At 52.5% G+C, this 21190-nt stretch overlaps 1 protein-coding gene across 3 annotated transcripts in view; it reads right to left on the reverse strand.

The window, feature by feature from the left end:
* The window catches only part of SH3RF2 (SH3 domain containing ring finger 2), a 47840-nt gene that overhangs the window by 9850 nt on the left and 16800 nt on the right, over nt 1-21190 (reverse strand). For all 3 annotated transcript variants that reach the window (XM_042790413.1, XM_042790412.1, XM_042790414.1), the window contains exons 3-7: nt 19524-19793; nt 14642-14965; nt 6616-6710; nt 4365-4535; nt 1796-2016 (exon numbers count right to left, since the gene is read on the reverse strand). In XM_042790413.1, coding sequence (XP_042646347.1) covers nt 1796-2016; nt 4365-4535; nt 6616-6710; nt 14642-14965; nt 19524-19793 — 1081 coding nt within the window. The remainder of the gene's footprint in view (nt 1-1795; nt 2017-4364; nt 4536-6615; nt 6711-14641; nt 14966-19523; nt 19794-21190) is intronic.

The raw sequence follows: 21190 nt of genomic DNA on the forward strand, positions 1-21190 counted from the left end.
TGCAAACATGCCCCCCCCTGCCAGGGCACCGCCTGCCTCCCTTGAGCCTTGGCCAACGCGCCTCTTAGTTGCTCAAATACACCTGGAAATGTATTCCAAAACAGCAGGTATGGGCTGCAGAGAAACCTTGCCAGCCTCGCTGGAAAGAACATAACCAGCTGAGCTCTGCATAAACCTTCGCAAAGAGTTTTTCTGTGCCGAGTCAAAAAAAGCTAGAATCACAGAAATAACCCTGGCAGGGGAGCAGCCCGCGGCCCCTGCCAGGCTGGCGGGGGCTCACCAAGGCTCCCGCCTTGCAGGGGCATTTCCCACAGCCCCAGCCACAGGCAAATGATAAGTTTTGGATCTTTGTGGAGGAGAAGAAAAATAGAGCTGATATAGAGGTTTTTTCCCCTCTAGCTCTCTGCTATATCAAGGCTCTTGACTTCACAGTTTCACTGGGTAACTCCTGCTTGCTTTTTTTTTTTTTTTTGTCTGTTTGTTTGGTTTTGGTGAAGTATCCTTTCTCACCTTCAGGCTATTCATGATTTTATGCATCTTGGATATTTCCAAGCTGAATATTTTTTCTCTTGAAATAGAAGTTGTTCTAGTCTCTTGATCATCCTTCTGCATACTTTCCCTGATGTTATTATAATCTTTTTGAGTTGCCAGAAATATGTGAAGTATTCAGGTTGAGTTTGCCAGAACCCCCCCTATAGCAGAGCTGAGTTTACTCTCTTGTTCTGAGTTGCTTTCTTAATAATTCCTAATAATACTCTAAATTAACCTTTTTTAAAATTGCCTCTGAGCATGGAGTTGGAGCTCTCAAAGAGCTGTCTGTGACAATCCCAAAACGTCTCTCCAGAGTGACAAAAGCTAATTTAGGGCCCAAGGTTATGTGTGTATAATTAGGGCTTATTTCTCCCTGTATCTATGTATTGACGTTTCAACTACCGTTTAGTGCCCTGTTGCTGGGTGTTGTGGATTTCGAAGGTTGGATTTGCTGATTTGCATTTTCCAAGATCACAGCAGAAGTCCCTGTTAGAGTCTGATAATACTTAGTACCGATCACGTTTAACTTGATGGAGTTTGTATTTAATTTTCTTTGTTTGACACTTTTATGTCTAATGGCCTCCTTCATTCTGTTGTTTAAACACTTTTGGCTAACCAGCATGTTTTGAGCTGCGTTCCTGCGCCTGTTGAGGACAGGGCTCCCCCGAAGCGAGCGGTGCCAGGCTCCAGCACGGTGTGGTACCGGTCAGTACGGCCCCTGGCATCACCCCCAGCTTGTCCCTTCTGCCTTTGCAGGGGATTAACCCCCACGGGCATCCCCCCACCCCGTCCCCTGCCAACCTGGAGCGTTAATCCACAGAGGTGGTGGCAGGCTTTGCTGTGCTCAGCCTACTAACTCGCGTGGGCAGCCCCTTGCCCAGCGGTGGGATAAGGCGACCTGCCCTCGGCGCTGCCGCCCGGCTGCAGCGAGACCCCTCGGGGAGACCCTTCCCCAGGGGGACGCAGCGGGGTGACAGCGCGGTCACTCCGTGTCCGCACAGCCGGGGCCGCCCGACCCCCAGCTCGCGGAGGTCCCCGGGGTGCCCCGGGGAGCACCCACCGCTCTGCGCTCGCAGCGTGCTCAGCCTGACGCAGGAGCCCGGCCCTGGCAGGGACCTTTTGGGAGCTGACCTTCTCCCGGCAGCGCTCGCTTCCTTTCTTTATGACTCCAGTGCTAATTACAGATACTATGGTTTTGGGGGGGGGGGGGGGGGGGATGCGCCTGGTTTCTGCCCCCACGGAGACTCCCCCTGGCAGCACTTACTCTTCCTCGTGCTGCCGCGTCCGCGCCGCAGCGATGCCTGTCCCGCGGCCACCGCGCTCCTCCCGGGCGAGGGGACGGGCACGGGCAGCAGCGCCGGGTTCAAGGGTCTGCTCTGTCTCGGGCCGTTTTCTGAGATGCTCCCTTGAGAGGAGAGCGAGGAGGTCGACAGCGTCCATGAGGCGTACAGGGAAGGCATCTTCGAGTCAGAGAGATTAGTTTTCCTGTTTGAAACAAAAGAAAATAAGCCGGGGCTAGGCTTGCGGTTTTGTAAGGGAAGCAGGAGTTTGCCCGAAGGGGAACTCAATGGTTTTAATGTGCCCGCACTGCTCCCAGGTCAGGGCTTTGGTGGGAGGCGCCATGGACAGTGCAGATAGTTCAGGTTTCTGATTCCATTTCATCTTTCTGCACGTGGTTTGTAAGAAACCATTCTATTTAGGGTTAGAATTCCTTACAGTGACCCCGTGGCGTTTCCCCAGGGACCCCTGGACACCAGCCCTCCCTCTGCAATCCCCCCGGAGCTGCTCCCACCCCGTGCCGAGCCGGGCTCGCCCCGCTCCCCGCGCTGGGTAACGTCGGGGCTGCTTGTGCTCCTCCCGCTCCGCTCTCCGCCTGCAGCTCCCGGTGTTGGTGTCGGGGGCTCAGGGGCCACCGCGGTGCTGTTGGGAGCATGTGCTGCTCACGGGGCGAGTGGCTCCTCTCCCCCCTCGTCTCGGGGTGATCCAAGGATCCCGCGTGATGCGACCGGGCTGGGTTTGTTTGGAAGCCAAAGCGAGCCCGCGTAATCTCCAACTTCCCTGCGTGGTGCTGGGTGGCACCTTGAGCCGGAGCCGTGCGAGGCTCTGCTCGGTGCAGGGGCAGGGCAGGACCCTAAGGACCGGGCAGAGGCTGTACGGGTGCTCCTGGCTCTTCCCCTCCGCCCTTTGGGCAGCTCTCGGGTGCACAGCAGCTACTGCAGAACATCCTCCTCCCCTGCCTGCCCTAGAGATGACATCTTCAGCCTTTCACCTGAAGCCACTGAACTGCCAAAAAACCCGTCAGCCGTCCCCACCAGCACACCGGCCAAACATCGCTCCAAACTCCTTGAGAGAGTGGGCCACCAAGTCCCTTTGCTAACTCCTCAGAGGAGTAAAAAAACCCCATTCCTCTGATTCTTCTTTACCTTTTTTTGGGGGGGTGGAGGAATGATTTATGGTTTAATAACTGAGCAGTGATTCATCGAATAACTCAGGCATCAATTTGTTACGAAGAAATTTCCTGAGGAGGATAGAATAGCAGCTCCAAAGGCAGTGCTTATGGTTGAAGCACTTTATGAGGCTATTTAGGGTGACTGGACTGCACTCTTGGTTATTTGTTTGTTCTGTTTATCGGTGAGGTGGGGCCGCAGTGTTATTGGAGGCTACGCGGTGAAGAGATAATCTGGAGAGATGAAGACTAATCACCAGAGCTTCTGTATGCAGGGAGGGGGCAAGGGAGGGCAAAGTTGGGCTTAAAGCATCACTGGGACCTCTGGCCTGAACGGAGCGATCTGGCAGAGTGAAATATAAGCAGGGAAGGAAAAGCAGGGTGGGGAGAAACCAAATGGTGGCGGGAGGAGAAACCAAATATCGTTGGGAGGATCTGGGAGTGTAAGGTGAATTTTTGGTGTGTCGGTAGAAGGCTTTCAGGGAGATAGAGGCTGAGGTGGCCCCGGGTGCAGCCGTTGCTGTCCCGCCGAGCAGAGCTCCCTGCACCCGCCCGGCCCCGCTCCTGCAGACGGGGCTGGACCATTGCGGCGAGTTTCCAGGGCTGGAGACCCGGCTCCAGGTGTCACAGTCCTGGGAGAGGTGTCCTGACTTATCCCCACTTCCTATTTGCAGAAACAGAGCACTACATGTTGAAGCTGTTCTTCGTTTCTTTGCCTGACCTGAGCATATATCAGGGCAACTAAGGGCACAGGCATTTTTTTTTCTTTCCTAAATTGTATTTTTTTAATTATTGCTCTTTCTAATGCATGTTTGTTTAGTTAGATCAATGGCGTCCAGTGCTTAAATGCCTTCTCTAAAGACAGTATTTTGACTCTAAAAGAGCCTTCAGCTTGTGGTTTCCCTTCTGGCATGGAAAAAAACCAAAACAAAACAAAACAAAAAAAATAAACCCAGAGTCATCCAAAAGGGATAGAGGCGAGCCCAAGCACAGACACGCTGCTGTTCACCCTGGCTCCCAGACTAACTCCCCAAAATGTGCTGGTTGTGTCACCTACGGGTCTCTGCCAAAGCTCCTGGGCTGAATTAAACAGGTATGGGAGAAGCTGCTGGTGCCTCTGCTGACACGCCAGGTTTAAAACACGCGGACGGAGGCTGACGTTGCGCTGTTGGCTCGTCCGACCGTGTGCCCCCTCCGAGGGGACGCTGCCGGCCCCCCCGCTCCTGGCTGCTCCCTGCTGCTGGGACGCAGCCGCGTCCGTACGTGAGAAATAAATGAGTGAGAGCTGCCAGGTGCCATCCTGCCCAGGGACGAGAAGACCCCAAAATCCTACGCGCTACCCGCTCCTCTCTCTGCATGCTTTTGTTTCACGTAAGAAAAATCAAACCTGAAGAGGGGAGCGACGTAGTTGCTGGGGAAGATCCCCACTCTCCCCGTGACGAGGGACATGCCCCGCAGCCAGCCGTCGTGGTCTTTCCCAAAGACGCGGACCCCTTCTCCCTTCTGCAGCTCCAGCTCCTCCGGTCCGTGAGCCACGTAGGAATGGAGAGCCACGCACCTGGGGAGAAGGGGGGGTGAGGCAGAACCTGCCCTGCGTGGGCTGGCCGCAGCGCACCCCGGACCTCCTGGCTGTGGCCGTGCTGCAGAACTGATGCTGCCGGCGGTGGGTGAGCCGTGGCTGTTCGCCTGAAGCCTCTTCAGCCAGCACTCCCATCAAATATTTGGGTGCTGCCGTTAGCGTGGCCAGAACTCCCAGGGGAGATGCTGCCTGTGGCTTCAGGACGGAGGGGGTGTGCATAAAAGCAGAGCCAACAGGAATGGGGGCACAAAGCCTATCCCGTCCACGGTTTCTGTCCCAGAAGAGCCAGCCAAGGGCACCGGGAGTCAGGGAGGAGAAAGCTGCTGCTCCCCACCTCACGCAGTGAGGGCTCCCGAAATAACCGAGGAAGGGCTAAGGGGTACCTGTCCTAGGGCAAAGCAGCACGAAAGGGAGCAGGGACGCTGCTCGGTGCGAGCGGTAGCATCAAGAACACATCCCAACTTTGAAGCACGGGTGGGTCGGGGGCCTTGCCCCGAGCATCGCCTGGAGGTGTGCAGGGGGGAGCACTGCTCCTCCAGCAACGCGCCCCAGCCCCCCTTCCCCCCCCCTTCCCTCGCCCTCCGGCACCCTGACCCCCGGAGACATTCAGCCGCTGCCACTGCGCGCATCGAGAATGTCCTGGGCAAAGGAGGAGGTGCACGGCTCTGCCCCGGGCCAGCGAGGAAACCCGACTAGGAGGTAATTTGCAATCCCCTCTAGACCGCTCTGTTGTGATTCTGGGACTACGAGCAGGTGGTGAAGCTTTGTTCTCCAGAGCGAGCCACGGGGGGTGACCACGCAGAAAAGCAGGAGCAAAAGAAAATGGCATATATTTCAAAACTTTCCCCTATTTGTTCTTTAAAGAACTTTCAGTTGTCTCCAGTGTAACACATTTAATTTAATTGTACTGCTGTTTTTTTCCAAGGGGAATGTGGTCTGCTCCCAAATATTAATGAGCTACAGACCAATACAGCAATTATCAGATATTATTTAAAAACCAGAAACAACAGACTGGTTGTCTAGATAGTTAAGGACTATCCCATAATTTTTAGAAAGGTTTCTCTCTCTCTGTTGTTCAGAACAGTCACTTGAAAGTTTGACTTGAAACACCCGTCTTTACAAAGTGACTTCTCCTTCTGTTACTTGCCCAGACCGGGCAGGGCTCAGCGAAAGGCTGTTCTAATTCTGCAGTGGTTAATCACTTTATACGGGCTTCATCTTGGAGAACAGGACATGCGGATACTGGTTTGATATTGCTGGGTTGAAAAAAGGAGCTGTGCAAACCAGGCAGCTGATTAATACAATCATCATTCTGCAAATCATTTTAAGGTTTTAGGGGTTTTTCTCGTGCTCAGGATTAAGTGTGTGCAATAGTCTTGGATGGCCTATGCTAATGCATGGAAGTAGCAAACATCATGAGCGCAGCACAAATTTATAGATAGTGCTCATGTGTCCCAATGTTCCCACAGGGCTGGCTCGGTACTGTGGAGGTGCTAATGACCATGTAGGGAGCTTGTTGCTAGCCTGTTGTTATTAGGTAGCTTACTGCAGTGCCAGGCTGATGAATCTTATCTGGAGGAAAACAAATCATCACAATGTATTATCTGCAAATTTTAACTCTGGGAAAGTTTTAAAAGATTGGATCAGTCAAAACACCAATGACCTTTACTGTTTTAAAATAGAGACAACTAAGGAGTAATTAGTTTCTTTATATTGAAAAAATTTAAAATGTATTGTTGACAAATAGGCAGAACTATATATCTGTAAATACTGAAGTAAGGTAGTAAGGTGCAAGGACAGTTCACCTGCTGGGAATATAATAATTCAACAGTAACACTAAGTCTCTGTGACCTCTTGCTTAGACCAGCCAAGTACATTCCTACGTGGATCTGCACTTGGACCCGAGCACAGGGGAGCTGCACACTGGTCAGCCTTTACCTCCCAGCTCTCCAGAACCTTTGGCTGGATAAGCCTCAGGTGAAGGTACAGAAAATTACACAACAGAAAATTACACAACAACCCCCCCTTTCCCGCAATGCATTTCAGTTTCCATACGTACATATAAGCCGATATGTGGTGCTGCAGATGGGGAAGAGTGACAATGGCTGCTGAGTGCCCCAGCGATCCTGGCACAGGATAGTAAGAGGCACTGACCTACAGGGAGAAAGAAAGCAGAGAACAAAACATTAATCTGGATATAGGCTTATTTTAGCCACTGGAAGAGCAGCTAGAAACATTTGACAGGCTTCACCCACCCTTCAAAAAAACCCCAAATCCAAAGATGTTTCAGGAGAAAGAAGAGTTTGGAGTGTTTGACCAAAAAAAAGACCAGGCAGCAAGAGGAAGACTCGTGGCCCCTTCACTTCAACACTGGGACGCTTCCCAGGGTATGGCTCGGTTGGACTGATGGTGCTTCTCTCCTGTAACTAAGGAACTTGTTGGGACAGCTAACCGGGAGTGCGAGGGGGCTCCCAGAGCAGCGATGAAACGGACTAAACCTCACCTAACAGCCGTGACCTCTGAGAGTTAATTCTGAGCCCCGAACTTGCAATTGTTGCTGATCTCGTGTACGAGATCCACTCGCGCGGGCAGACGCTCCTTCGCCCCGCTCCCTGCTCTCAGTGTTTTCTCACCCCTTTTCAGTTGGCTCCGAACAGGGCGACTACTTTTGTTTTTCTCTGTCTCTGTGCCTGCTTCAGGAAGGAAAAAAAGGAGTTTGGGAAAACAGCATTTCAAGCCCAGACTTTGCTAACCAGGAGGAGACCGTCGCGTCTGCCAGGTGAGGACTCGTGTAATCATTGCTGTTTCACTTGTTATTTATTTAGCTCCAGCTGGGAGTATTGGCATTGTCTAAACCCTAAATAATACAGTCCTTGCCCCACTGATCTTTTAATAACTATTATTAAAGGTGTTTACCGCCTCTGCGGCATCCCGAGGAGCTCCAGAGGCCCGTGCGTACACGCAGCGCAGAGCGGGCGTCAGCCGCAGCTCCTCGCTCGGGTCTGCGTTTGGTTCGGGGTGGCCCGTTCCTCACCGGCACTTGTCATTGACAGAGAGGCACCAGCCACCCTCCCGCCCCCTCCGTCCTCTCGCAGGGGTCTCCTCGTGTTCCAGGGAGGAACCTCAGCCCCGTCGCTGCTGTCAAGGGAGTTGCGCGCCCTGAACGCGCCGTGCCAGACCCGCCGCTGCCGTGGGCGAGCGCCCGTCCCTGCTGCGCCTGCCGAAGGGGAGGAGATGACTCCTGGGACCCCCGCTGTGGGGACACGGGCAGCGTGCTGGGCTGCCCCCCTTCCCCTGTCCCCCCCCGCGTCCCGGCGCCCGCCCGCTCGGGGGGGGTGGTTCTGAGGCGAGGCGTGCGGCGCTGGGTGTCCTCTGCCTGGTGTCCCGCTGAGCATCTGGACGTTGCCCCAGGACCTGCCTGCGGGGTGTTTCAGTTCTTCTTCGGAGTTTGGCTTCAGTTATGTGTCCTCTGTGCTCGCTGGGCTCCAGCGCCGTCCCACCACGGGCAGCCGTGCCCCCCTGCACGGCACTGATCTCTGCAGGGGCTTCACCTCTGTGAGGGGACTGAGAGGAGATGCGGCTCGATGGCCATCCAGTAGAAAGAACAGAAGAAACTTCTACAATTGCCAGCTTCTCAAGTAAGAGCAGTCCTGCTCACATCCCCTGCAGATGGGGGGGTAAATAGGGTGACCTCTCTGAGGCTGATAAACTCTGCACCTCCATCTCCAGTGTACTCTGCAGGTTGGAGGAAGCTTCCAGATGCCAAGAACAAGATGTGGAGATGTTTCACTTGGTTGCTGGTGCAAGGTGGGTTAGCATTTCATAGCTGGCTGATTGAATGAATGGTAAAAAGTCACTGCTAAAGCTCTTAGATATGGGAGGTGTTAATCCTTTTCTGAAAACATCTGAAGAACCTGCAGATAACACCCTCTAAAGTATATTGGTCAACTATACAAAGTGCTTCCTCTAAGAAATGATACTGAAGTGCTTGGCAGAGGTGTAGGTCGAAGTGTCTCCTCTGCTCCTCTCCCTTCTGCTGGGGCCACGTCTCCTGCGCCACGTGTTGGCATCTCTCCCCGGCCAGGAGACCTGCGATGCGGGAGGGTTATCTGAGCAGGAGCCGGGCTGGATGCTGCTGGAATATTGTCCTTGCTGGTTGCAAACTTGTGTAGCAGTCTGAGTGCAAGGTCTTTCAATGAAAACTGAGAATTTTCTAGGCAAGGTAGACCCGGTCCCTTTCACGTGAAAGCCCAGCTATTTTTCAAATAGCAGAATCACAACAATTGAAGCTGAACTTTTTTTTTGCCCGGTCCCAGCTGGCTGCCTTGTTTACGTGGAGCCATGGCTGGAGCACCCTGCGCTTCTGCACCGCCGCGCTTCGGAGGCTCGCCACGGCCTTCGCCAGCGTGAGCAGATTGCCAAGGTCCCTCCGGCCCCGGGGAGGCTGGGGGGGGGGGGTTTGTTATCTCTGCATCACAGCTGGGAGGGCCGGGGTCTATCGCAGGGCTCGGAGGGAGCCGCGCTGCCTGGATGGTGTCCTCGGGGTGTCCCTCTGCCACCTTCTCACCGCTCTGAAAAGGGTGAGGACAAGCGGTGGTGCTGAGCCCGGCTCAGGAAGGCACGAGTTACCGACCCGTGCTCGCTCCTCCTCGCCCGTTTGGTTTCTACCTTTGCTTTTCAGCTTGTTGGCAGCACGGTGGGCCCCGGGGCCGAGGTGCTGAGGGAAGGGGTGTGCTCAGCAGCCCGCCGGCCCGCTCGCACAGGGGTTTGGAGGAAAGGATGGCAGCGTGCAGCCCAGCATCCTCAGGACACGCTCTTCCCCTGAGCTGTCCCTTCGAAAGCACAAAGGGCAAGCAGTCCCTCCCCATCGGAAACTCGGTGCCGGCACGCGGGAAGGCGTTCGCCGTGTTGTGCCGTGGCAGGAGGGCAGCTGCTGGTGGGGGCAAAAACCAAGTTCCCAGCAAGGTGGGGAGGCTGCAGCGTCCCCGGGGAGGGTCAGGCCAGCGGAAAGTGGGGCTGGGCTGTGGCTGGCAGTCGTGCTCCCCAGCAAAGGCCACGGGACCTTTAGTGATGCAAGTTGTCACGGCTTTAAACTCTTATTCCTTTCAAATCTAATTTCTAGTGGTCGTCTCTGTAACGTGGTGCTGGGGCAATGGCTTAGCAAGGACCTAGGGAAAAAAAAAAAAGTGACTCACCAGGTCTGTTGCTCTCTAGTAAATTAAGTTAATTAAAAAACCCCAGCAACTTTAGTTTCTGTCTCTAGACCTGGAGTGGCAGGTCAGCTTCAAACCCTCTGTGCATTCCTCATTTTCTAGTCCAGGTAGGGTCAGACCAGGATCTCATATAAATAAACTTGATTGGAAATTATAGTTCTGTTTTAACAATTTTCATAATCCAAACCTTTGAAATTTGGGGATTTGGAGTTTCTTTTTTCTGCATTGGAGCAAAATGACAATCTTTTGCCGGTTTTCCTGATGGAACTGTGTTGAAATGTCCATTTCTAGATGGAAAGCTTAATGTTTTTCATCTCTCTCTATTCCTGCTCTGCATGGAAGCAGCGATCCTTTCAGAGCCTGCATCAGAGCTGGTTTTGTATTTTCAACAGAGAGGAAAAAAGATTGAATTAACTATTTTCCAGCCACATATAATTGATTTCAGCATTCGTTTTTGCCGATCTTCTGTGAGTACTTTTCAAGCCCTTGTAAGTACAGAGTTTCATTTCCTTCCTCTCCTTAAATCCCTCTCTTGTTCCATCTCCCTCTCGCTCGTTGCCAGCGTGCTGCACAGGGGAGAGGGCTTGGGTGCTGCCTTCGGGGCAGGGGGATTTTCCCCATTCCCTTGCAGGGCAGTCGGTGCTCTTGGTGCTACTGCAAGTTTTGCCCTGCAAGTTCCACATCATTTATTACACAGAAAAGCCAAGTGCCCCAGACGGCAGATGTTGGGTTTATCAACTCGCTTTAACGGGCGGCAAAGCGGGGCAGCAGCTCTCAGGCAGATGTTTCCTGACCCCAGTGCCGCCGGCCCGGGGGAATAAGCCCCGTCGGGGCCGGGGAGGGATCGGTGCAGTGGCCGGTGCTTTGCGCTCCCCTCGCCCCGACCTGCTTGCACAACAGCCACATGCACAGACACGGTGGCACAAGCCCTGCAAACTGGTTCTGGCTCCCGCCTGAGCCCGGCTCGGCCCCACCAAGGCGGGGAGGAAGAGCAGGAGGTGGGCTGGCGGCACTGCATTCCCTTTCGTGGGCCGAAAGGCGGCCGACCCGATCCTTGGCGGTGGCACACGGTGCCCTGGGCAGCCCTGCGAACACCCGCCAGCCTCGTCAGCTCTGCTCCTCGTGCAGCCCGCCCGCACCGCCGCGGGGGGGACGCTGCCGGGGGACGTGTCACACGCGGGGGGCTTCGGAGCGCTTGGTCTCCCTCAAATGCATGTAGTCTCATAGCTTAGGGAAGGCGTCAGGTAACTACAAGGTACTGGAAAACTCCAACTTTTCTTTAACCCCCAGGCCAAAGCAAGCAATGAGCATATCCATTCCAAATGCAGGTTTGTTTTTCTTTTTTTTTTTTGTCTTTTTTTTTTTTTTTTTTTTTTTTTAAATTACCAGATCCAAGTGTTTATTTGATATCTGGAAGCCTGCCCGTGCAGAGGAGAGGGATTTAAAGGCTCTGGTAGTAACAGGGTCACTTGGTTTCCAGTTTGACCACTCAGGCAGCTCTGCTGCCCCATCCCCGAGTGACGGCTAATGCCCCCCTTGCTTTGCAATCTGAAGCCTGGCTGTGTCAAACCTGGTTGTGGTGCAGCTCCTTTCCTGCCAGTTGCTCTCATGGGGCTCTACAGCCTTATCTCAGACAGGGAATGAAACTGGGCCACTGTCTGAAAGGACAAAAGCCCCTCCGAGCCCTCCGTGGAGGGACGGGTGTGCTGCTGGGCCAGTTCCTCTTGCAGAGGGAGGAAGGCTCCAGTGTTGGGGTGCGGACCCAGGGGGCTGGGGCTGCTCTGACCTCTCTGGGCTTTGTGGGGAGGGTAGACGCTGAGGTGTGTGTTCCTTCTGCCTCTGGTTCACCCCCGAGCCCCCCCGCGGCTTCGCCCACCGCTTGCCATCTTGGGCTGGTGCCTGCTCCCTCCTCACCATCCCCTGCTTGGTGGTGGGGGGCACCTCCCACCCTGCCTTGCCCAGCCTGCCCCGTGTTGCCTGCCAGCTGAGCTCATCTGCCCTGGGCTAGGGTCTCCTGGGACACAATTCTCACCTCCGGGGTTAAAGCCTCACCTCCTTCGTCCTCAGGAACTGTTTGGTCTTCCCCCCCAGGTCCCAGCAGTTCCCCCCCGCGAGGCCGCGGTGCCTGGGCTGGCTCCGGGGCGGTTGGAGCAGCCGTGCCATGCCGTGCGTGCTGACTCAGCGCCTCGGCGATCTCCCGCCGGAGCCGGAGCGGCTGAGCCGAGCTGTAGGCTCAGCTCCATCTGCTGCGCCAAATCTGTGACCGCCCACAAAGATCCAGGCTACTCAACCTCTGCAGACTCACTAGGGAGCACGAAAACGCACGGAAGCAATTAAGGATGTGATTCAACCCACTCTTTTCTTTACTATATTGGAATATATATATACTATATACTAATAACAGAAGACCCCAGCTTGATACTTGTACTCCGGCTCTGAGTTTTCAGGCCTCGCAGTAGGCATGCAACTCTTCATTGCTTCCGAACTTCTGTTTTATCTGGAGTAGTTTAAACCCGAGAAACACAGATCTTTTCCTTCCAGGTAATGCTGTGTGTATAAAATTAATTGCCATGGAACAACCACGCTTTTGGAGATGTGCTGCTGTTTTTCCAAAGTCTCAGTGTTTACTGTCGAGGCTGAACTTCCACCAGAAGCTGCTGAGCGACATAGACCAACCCTCAGGATCAGCATCAGCTCTCATCTCTCCCATTACTCCTCAATCCTGCAACTTTGTTCTGATCATGAGGGCTGCCTTATCAACAAATTCTCTCCGGCATCTTTTCCACCTGATTAATACTAGGAAAAAGGACATGCGACCTCAGTGGGATATGGCCAACCTGGGCCAGCCTGGCAGTGCGTATCTGGGCTTGCAAAAGATCTCAACTTTGCAGGTCAGTCATCGCAACCCAAACCCAGAGATGGAAAAAGGAAAAGCTGCAACCTGTGTGGCCCCATGAGCAACACAGATCCTCCTGCAAGCCTCCGGGAGCAAAACTGTTGTTTAGAAGAAAGGAAATTCCAACCCTTCTAAGGCAAAATGTTAACACGCTCACTCTGTTGCTTCTGCTGTTGACAATAGTTCACACTGAGACATTTTTGGTAAAATTATATTGGGTTCGTGAGACATGATACCATTTCAATTGAATTATAGTTCTATTGTAAGGCTTCATTTCCTCTCACATAAAACAGGCTCTAACAGCCAAGGCTCTTTGCAGGCTATTGCTAAGTACAAAATGCCTGCTGGGTTTTATTGCACAGATACTGAACTACCAGGGGCTGGCTTATTGCTTTATAAAACGTTAGAGCAACCTTGAATATGAAAGAAGTAATATAAATCTAAACAAAACCTTTTTTCTCCCATTTCAGATGATCTGTGAAGATTCTGTATTGAGATCCTTAGTCAGAGTGTGAAGAAGGAATGAGACTCTGTTGTCTCCTAAAATAAAGAGCGGGTGTAGTCCAAAAGGTCAGTCTGCATTTATTACCTCAGCCCCAAATTCAGCTTCTCTCAGCATAGTGCCCGGTTTAGACTGCAGCCTGGCAAGGACTGCGGGTAACTGCTGTCCCCTGGCAGAAACCCTTCCTCTGGCCCGTGGATAGATGCCGGCAGAGGACTGATTTACGCCAGGGCAAAGACCCTGGTTGCTATTTCCCAGGGCTCACAGCCCCGGTTAGAAGGAGCAGGAGGCTTCTTCGTTATTTCTGTCGGTGCTATGACAGTGCTGAACTGGCTCTCTGTGGGGGAGCCTGTCCTGTGGGCAGCGTCCCTTCGGAGAAAACTTTGTGGAGTAGGGACGGTAACGGAGCCCCGGGCTTCCGCGACGCCTGCGCCTGCCCCGGCGGGCAGAGCAAAGGTTGTGTTTAGAGATACCCAACCACGTCGTCTCCGGCGCTGAGATTTTGGGCTTAATCACATTTTTTTGATTAAGCCCAATGCTATCACTGGGGCTGTGAACTGGGCATGCTGGGTGCTCCTTGTACGCTTGAGAATTACCAGAAAAAACTGAAACAACAATTAATAGAAAGCGCAGGCTTCTACTTTCCTTTTAGGCATGGGCGTTAGATGAAAGGGCCATTAAAGCAATCACTGGCGGTACAGACCTGCTCACTACAGTGCAGCTTCCTCACTGCGCTTTTATTTGCTCATAATTCAGGGCCTGATTCTGCAGGTCCTACCATGCTGGTGCAACTTAATTCTGTGAGAGGAGCTCAGGAAGGCTCATTGCCACAGGAATGCAGGTGAGAGCGGCCAATGGCTGGTTTCTGGTTTTCGCTTTAATTTTGCAAGTGCTGAGAACTGCCTATCGCCGATCTGCATCGTTACATGGCAAACCAGCTGTTTGCTTGCAGTGTGAATCCAGGCGCACACACACGTGCATGTCTGCGAGTGAGCTGAGGCTCACTCAGCTCCCTTGGGAATTCATGTTCCTTACTCCTTTCTAAAATGAAAAATATTTTATTTTGCAAGTTAAGCTCTCTGTTTTCTGTTCTACACCTGGAGCTTACTGCAGTAGGGCAGAAATCAGGACGGGAATGTGCTCTGTCCACCTTTAGTTGCTCTGATAATTTAATTTCTCTTTTTATGAATTCCCCTGGGTCCCTCAACTCTGAAGACAGGCTTTTCCAATGCAAAAGGAGGGGAAAAAAAATCCCGGGCAGCCTGATGTGGATGATATATATCTTACTGACGCTATTAGCATGGGTGCTTTGTCTTTGCACGTTTGTACCATAGTTGAGATCACAGAGATAGACTTTGTGTTTTGTTTGTGCTTCAGCTTTTCGAACGGCTGCCTGCGCGCCGGGTGTTTCTACCCAGGATTTGCGTTTCGGACTCGCGCCGCTCCTAGAGCGCCCGCGCCGCCGCTGCCTCACCTGGAGAGGGGTGCCGTAGGGGAACTCCGCTTTCTCGCTGCTCTGGGTGGCCACGGTGGGGTTGCTGGAGCTGATGAGCACGGGGGAGCTGATCTCCAGCGCCGGGCGCTCGGCGGGCGCGTGGACCATCCGGTTGAGGGTGTTCAGGGCGGTGGTGATGGAGAACGGCCGCAGGCTCTTCCGCCTGGAGTCGGGCACCTTGGGGAAAGCCGGCGAATCCGCGCCCTTGGCCTTGGGAGACGCTGTCCGTAGGGACGCGCACTTGAACTGGGGGGACCAGTGGCTTTTGCTGGTCTGCAGGAGTTGCCTTGCAGTGGTGTTTGGCTGGAAGAGACAAAGGGAGATGTGATGGCACGTTTCAGAAGTTACGTCTGCACAGCACAGCGACTGCTCAGTTTTCCCTTTTTCCTCTCTTTTCCTCTCTGGCAGCGGAGCTGTGGGCAGATTTCAGATGACGTTACAGGTGATCTTTGAAAACTTGTGGCTCAGTCATTTCCCTGATATGTTTTCAGTGACAAAGCCCAGATGCAAAATCACTGATGCAAAGCTGACAGCAAAATTAACATGGGTTTGAAAAACTTGCTGCTTAGACAACACGTTACTGAGGCTGAGTGCTCCCCCAGTACTTTACAGAAAGCTTTGTTTCCTGTCAAAGCCTTTGGCTGGCAGGGGTGTAAGGAGAGCTGGCTGACTCTAGCAGTGCTATAATAAATTTAACTCTAAATTAGAAGGGACGTTTGGGCACATCTCCCTTTTCCACTTCATTCTGGCACGCTTGGGTGCGTCTCGGTCAAAACCCTGCAGCCAACTTTAAGGCAGGAGTGTGGAGAAGGCCTCACGGATGGTGGCTTTCCCAGCAGAGTTAGATCCACCCAGTTATATCTCTAAGCCTAAACTCTCATGGCTGGGTCCTGCTCCCACCGAAGAAAGCCTGCCTTGTTAACCATTGGGGTTAATGAGGGAAGAGTCAGGCCCCGAGTTTGCATATGGGCAATGTTCAAACAGTATTTCTTGGAAACTGCTGATCACACAGTATTAATAGCAAAGGGCATGTGGTGACAATGTTTTTTACCACGATGACTGCCAGAGGAATTAATCATGATTTACTGCTGACATTAACGAATTGCAAAACTTTGAGATTCTCACCCACTCATGTGAGGCAATGTGCCTGAGTCCCGGGATGAACAAGGATGACTCTAACGCAGGAGGGGTACAGGTGTCTTTCAAGCATTGTCATTTTAAAGCAGGGGTCATTTTCACATTTCCTTACTCCCCACTCCTTAAAGCAAGGTTTAAAAACCATAGTGTGTGCATATGTGCACAGATAAGATGGCAATATTGTAATTTCCATATGTAATTAAAGGTTAGCCTGAACTGGAAACATTTTTCTGCCTTCTCTAAACACCAGGAGATGTGATAAAATGGGGCACAGGCCTGAGTGTCAAAGCAAAGAAAAGCCTTGCATCTCCCACAACAGCCCTACATTTGCCTTCTCCATAATTAATTTCTAATTCCTTGGTGGCTTCATGTGACCCTAACTAACTTTTTTCTGTTAACGTCAGACTTAAATAAGTAATTGCTGAAGCTAAAATGATTTCATTAAATGAAAAGACATTTTACAAAATATATTAGAGTTTCAAATAAGATGTTTTACTGGTGTCCTTTTATAAAATAGCCACAAAGAAGTGCTTGCTGTAATTATGATGATTACAAGTATTAATTTTATTTCTAGGAATTCTTCTTGGTGCCATTTACACCCTGCATCTCAAGCTAAACTGCAGGAATACAATTAGTGTCTAGACCAGTGCTAACAAAATACCGTTGGGGAGCGGGCAGCATAAAGGGCTCGGGAGCGCCGGGAGCACTGGGAGCGCCGCCTGCGACGCGCTGAGCTGGCACTGGGGGGGCTGGGGGCCACCGTGACCAGCCAGCCCCCCCCTGCAGCCCCACACAGTGGCTGGGGGGCTCACGGGGCAGATCCCGCAGCAAACAGCTACACGAGAGCCGATTACAGCAGAACCCGTTCAAAATGCAGTTTTGACATTTGAATTTTGCATTTTTGCCCCCATTTTTTTTTTTTTTTTTTTTTTTTTCCCTCTTGTTGCGGAGGCTTCATTCCAGCATGGGAGGGGGGGAGAGCTGTTTGCTCGCTGTCTGCAGGGGTGAGAGGAGGGCTGTGCCCCCGGGTGCCCGGTGTTGGGGGGGGCAGGGGCTGCACCCCCTCCGCACACGAGCTGGGGAGCTCCCTGCTTTGTCACCGCACGCGCCCCTGCTGCCACCAGCCCGCCGAGGACGCTGGCACTGTCACCCCGAAGGTGCTGAGCCCTCCGGGTCCCCGGGGTGGGGGGTGGCCCCAGTAGCCAGCCGGGCCCCGTCCAGCCCTTGGCATGGCTTCTGCCCTTCCGCAGCACAACGCGCAAACTTGCTTTTAATTGAAAGCTGCGAGCGTGGCTGAGTCGGGACCGTGGACACAAGTCTGAGGGCGAGGACATGAAAAGCCTTTGACTTGCTGGGCGGTTTCCATCGCGTGGAAATGCCTCTGTAATTGCCACGCACACAGCTAATAATGAAAATGGCATTTTTAGCCATGAACCAAGTGAAAAAACCCCTACGTAAGTGTTGAGGTAATTGGTGTCACGCTGCCGAGAAGCTCAGATCGCTGTTTCAGGAGCTGAAATAACCTGACATTGCTGGAGTGCGGGTATTTGAAATACTCCGAAGGAAAACTAGTTTGTATTGACCGATAGCTACATTTCTGAGCAACCCAGCAGAATTAAGCCTTGTTCAACTTTAAGATGTTTAGATTTCATCTTTTTAAGGATATCTGCCACATGTGTGGGGGGACTAAGGAGAATTTTACAGAAACAAATTTATGTGTTTCTTTCTTCTGAACTAATGCAACAAGTTTGGGGCTAAAATTTTAATGACTCCAAGGGTGAAGGAGTCAGAGGAGGCTGTTTCCTGCTGGCCAGAACATTTACTCCTGTGCAGAATATGTGCATAAAGTTTGCATCTGAATGGGTGTAAATTCCCTGTTAATCTTGCAGTCAGTGATTCTTGGCTTTCATCTGTGTGTCTGAACTTTATCTGCTGGTGACTGCCTTGCAGAATAAGAACAGATCACTGTGTGGTATTGCACGTGAATCTCTGCACTGATTTCCAGGTGGGTTTGTTGCCAAATTACTGTCACCTTCTCCCGAGGGAGGGCAAGGGCACAGGGCGGTGGGGCGAAGCCGAAGGGTGGGGGTGCCCCGTCCCGATGCCGAGTTTGAGGAGCTGCTTGCGAAGCCGCTGGCAGCCTTGGGGTGTGTTAGCTGGCTGTTTTGTTGGGTTTAGTTTACAGCCAGCTTGTATTTTGGAAAAAAAAACAAAAAAAAAAAACAAAAAAAAAAAAACACCAAAAAAACTAGATCAAGCTACGTGCAGCAGAACTTTGGTCTAAAGCCAGGCTGTGCTGGACAAATGCAACTCCTGCATCACCCACCCAAGGCTCGGGCACCCCTGTGCTGAGGTTTTCCCCCGCCTGCTCGTGCTCCTGGGGGAATAAACCATCTCTTCACGGTGGCTTGCAGAGATGGCACTCTCCCATTCCCTGCCCTGTGCTATGGAGGGCACGGCGCTGGCACTGCCTCGGGGTTACTGCCGACGGGAGCGACCGATGTGACCGCTCCAGTCTTTGTCATTTCGCACGGTAACCACCGACCGCTGTCCCAAAGCTGGGGGACAGGAGGATGCTCTTGCCCCTTTGCAGAAGGGTCTGTTTGTTTTAGCTGTGTGCCACCCCCCCCAGGTGTGAACTTTGCTGTGGGAGTGGAGATGAGCGCAGCTTCCTAACGCAAATAAACAGAATGAGTAAGCCGTGAAACAAGGCAAATAGAGTGAAAGAGAAAAAACAAATGAACACAGACAGCAGAAAACCAAGGCAGGCGCCTCCTGCTAAGACAAAGGGAGGATTGCTGCCTGGCTTCTCTGCATCTGCACTAGGAAGCTGAGCGCCCACGTTTTATAGAGCTGCCAGTGATATGCAATGCTGCTCTGAACCGATTTTTCTCTTTTAGCTTCTCCCCTTAGTTAGAAACCACCGCTGGCTCTCAGCTGTTTGATTTCTCTTTGCTAGCCACTCCACATCCAGCTCTGACCCCTGGGGACACCTGGCCTGGACCACGGCCTTCCCCTCCTGGCTCCTCTTCCCATCCGTGAGAGCGAGGAGAGCATCGCAGCCGTGCTGCCGGCCGGCCGGAGAAAGAGGTGACTCCTCTGTGAGGACACCGACGCCTCCGGGCAGCGCTTTCTGCTCTGCTCTGCCGTGCCTCTCCTCATTTTGTCACTACAGGGACAGCTGACTTTGCTGGGAGGTGCAGCTACTCAAGAGCGTGTTGTCTAACAGAGTAAACGCAAGGTCTGTAGCCTTTGGGGAATAAAGGAAAATACAGTAAAAGTTCAGGTACCGCTCTGCAAACGCGTGCCTCCAGTAGGCTGGGTGCATTCACGCTGCGTAAATGCTGTCTCCCCAGGCCTGGCAGCAATTTTCTTTACTATGTCAGTGGGTGAGTTTTAGACATCTCCTTGTTTTGGTCCTGAGTGTGGACGACCACCACGAGCCGCTCCTCATGGACAGCAGCGTGGGCGAGAAGCTGAGCCAAGCGACTGCGGCCGCTGCTCGGGGCGGGTGCTTGCACCCCTCCCTGGACACCCCTCATCCTCCACGTACCCCTGTGTGCCCGGGGGGCAGTCAGGGGGTTTAACCGCTGGCAGCAGGGCCTGAGGGGGGCTTGGGAACCTCACTGGTTTCCAAAGGGAGCTCCTGCGGAGCTGGGGAGTAGCAGAACACCGCACAGTCTAAAGAAGAAAAGAGCCCCTGGTTGCTGTGGGGTGGTGTTACCTTGTGAAAGGCCAGGCTGTCCTTGCTGTCGGTCTTGTCCCTGCTCCTCAGGTCGAAGCTGTAGAGCGCTCTGCCGAGCGGCGCTGGCAGGGGCAGGTGCTTGATGACTTGCACGGAGCTGGCGGGGAAAACGCCGCTGATGCCGTTGACCTCCCCCAGGTACCAGTTCTCATCCAGCTGCCGGAGCAGCACGATGATGTCCCCCTTGTTGAACCTCAGCTCCCCGGGGTTGTGCCCGCGGTAGGTGTACAGGGCCTTGGCTCGCGGGACCTGAGGGATGAGAAACAGACCCTTGTAGCTTGTGCGTGACAGCGATGCTTAACATAGGCAGAATTCCCCAAAAGCGTTTGTAATTACTGGGAAAAATGTAGAGGTCTAAGGCTTATGCATGCATTTATTGGGATTAACTACCCACATCCTTTCTTGATGTCTTGTTCTAATGAAGACAAGCTCCAAAATGCTTATGCTAAATGTGTATCAAAATGAAAAGCAGGCTGAACTTGTTTGAGAATATTAAGAAACAATTAATGCCTTAAACTGGCCTTCCCATGGGATCTTGTTGCCTGCTAGAATACAGTGTCTACTTCAATGAACCCAGGTATTTCTACTTCAGAATGAGCGGAGGTCGCAGCCGCCGTCCAGCTGACCTGGTGGCCGTCACCTGCAGTGGCCAACCGTGCACACCTAGGACACACCAACAGCAAGGTGAGTGCAGGTTACTGCTCCCCCGTGGTTCTCTCCCTGCTTTAACACTCTGTGACCGTGATTTTATTTCAGTCTTTAATCTGGGCTACAGGAAGAGAGGCCTCTTAATGTTATTGTTGCTGCAGTATAATATGAGAAAGATGAGATATACCAAAACCAGAAGAGATAAGGGAGCTTTACCATCTTGACTCTCATCAAAGCGAAACTACAAAGTTCACTTAAAGTAACCGCTTCGCTGACCCCTATCTGTACTAGAAAACTCAATTTAATACACGATGCAACAGATCATTTAGATGGCTGCATAAACCCAGAGCTGTCCCTGACCTCGGTGCTATAAACCCACACGGCACAACTTGAGGGCAGCCTGAGGGTTTTTTTTCTTGGGAGGAGTGCAGATACACTGACATTTTCTGTGCTCTGTGTAGCTGTTCTAGATACGCATCTGGGGGGTCCTGTACACTGGAAATCAGCAATACTGAAAGGCTCCATCTTTACATACCTCTGTTAAAGACAAGATGGAGAAACCTTCAGCACATTTGTTGGGCTGGAGTACTGTGTCCCACACAAGTGCATCTTAGAACAAATAAGCAACCCGTGCTTGTTTGTGTTTATTGCCATTTGCCACATCACAGTTGTAGATGGAATGCGAAACACTGAGTGTTAAGCTCTGTCCTTCTGCTGGCCCTTCAGCTGGAAATGAATGCTGCCTCTCTAACTTCTGGTCAGCCCTGAAGTGGTCAGGCAGTTGAACCAGATAATCATTGTAGGTCCCCTCCAACTGAACCATCTCATCCCATCCCATCCCATCCCATCCCATCCCATCCCATCCCATCCCATCCCATCCCATCCCGTGTGTTTGCATGCTCTGAGAAAGTCTGCAACCTTTACAGGACAGGCTACCAGCAGACCCCTCATCCCATCATCTCTGCAGACAAGTTAGAAATAAAAGTTGCAAGAACAAA

Source organism: Tyto alba, unplaced genomic scaffold (assembly GCF_018691265.1).
Source record: "Tyto alba isolate M040663 unplaced genomic scaffold, T.alba_DEE_v4.0 Super-Scaffold_17, whole genome shotgun sequence".
NCBI classification, from domain to species: domain Eukaryota; kingdom Metazoa; phylum Chordata; class Aves; order Strigiformes; family Tytonidae; genus Tyto; species Tyto alba.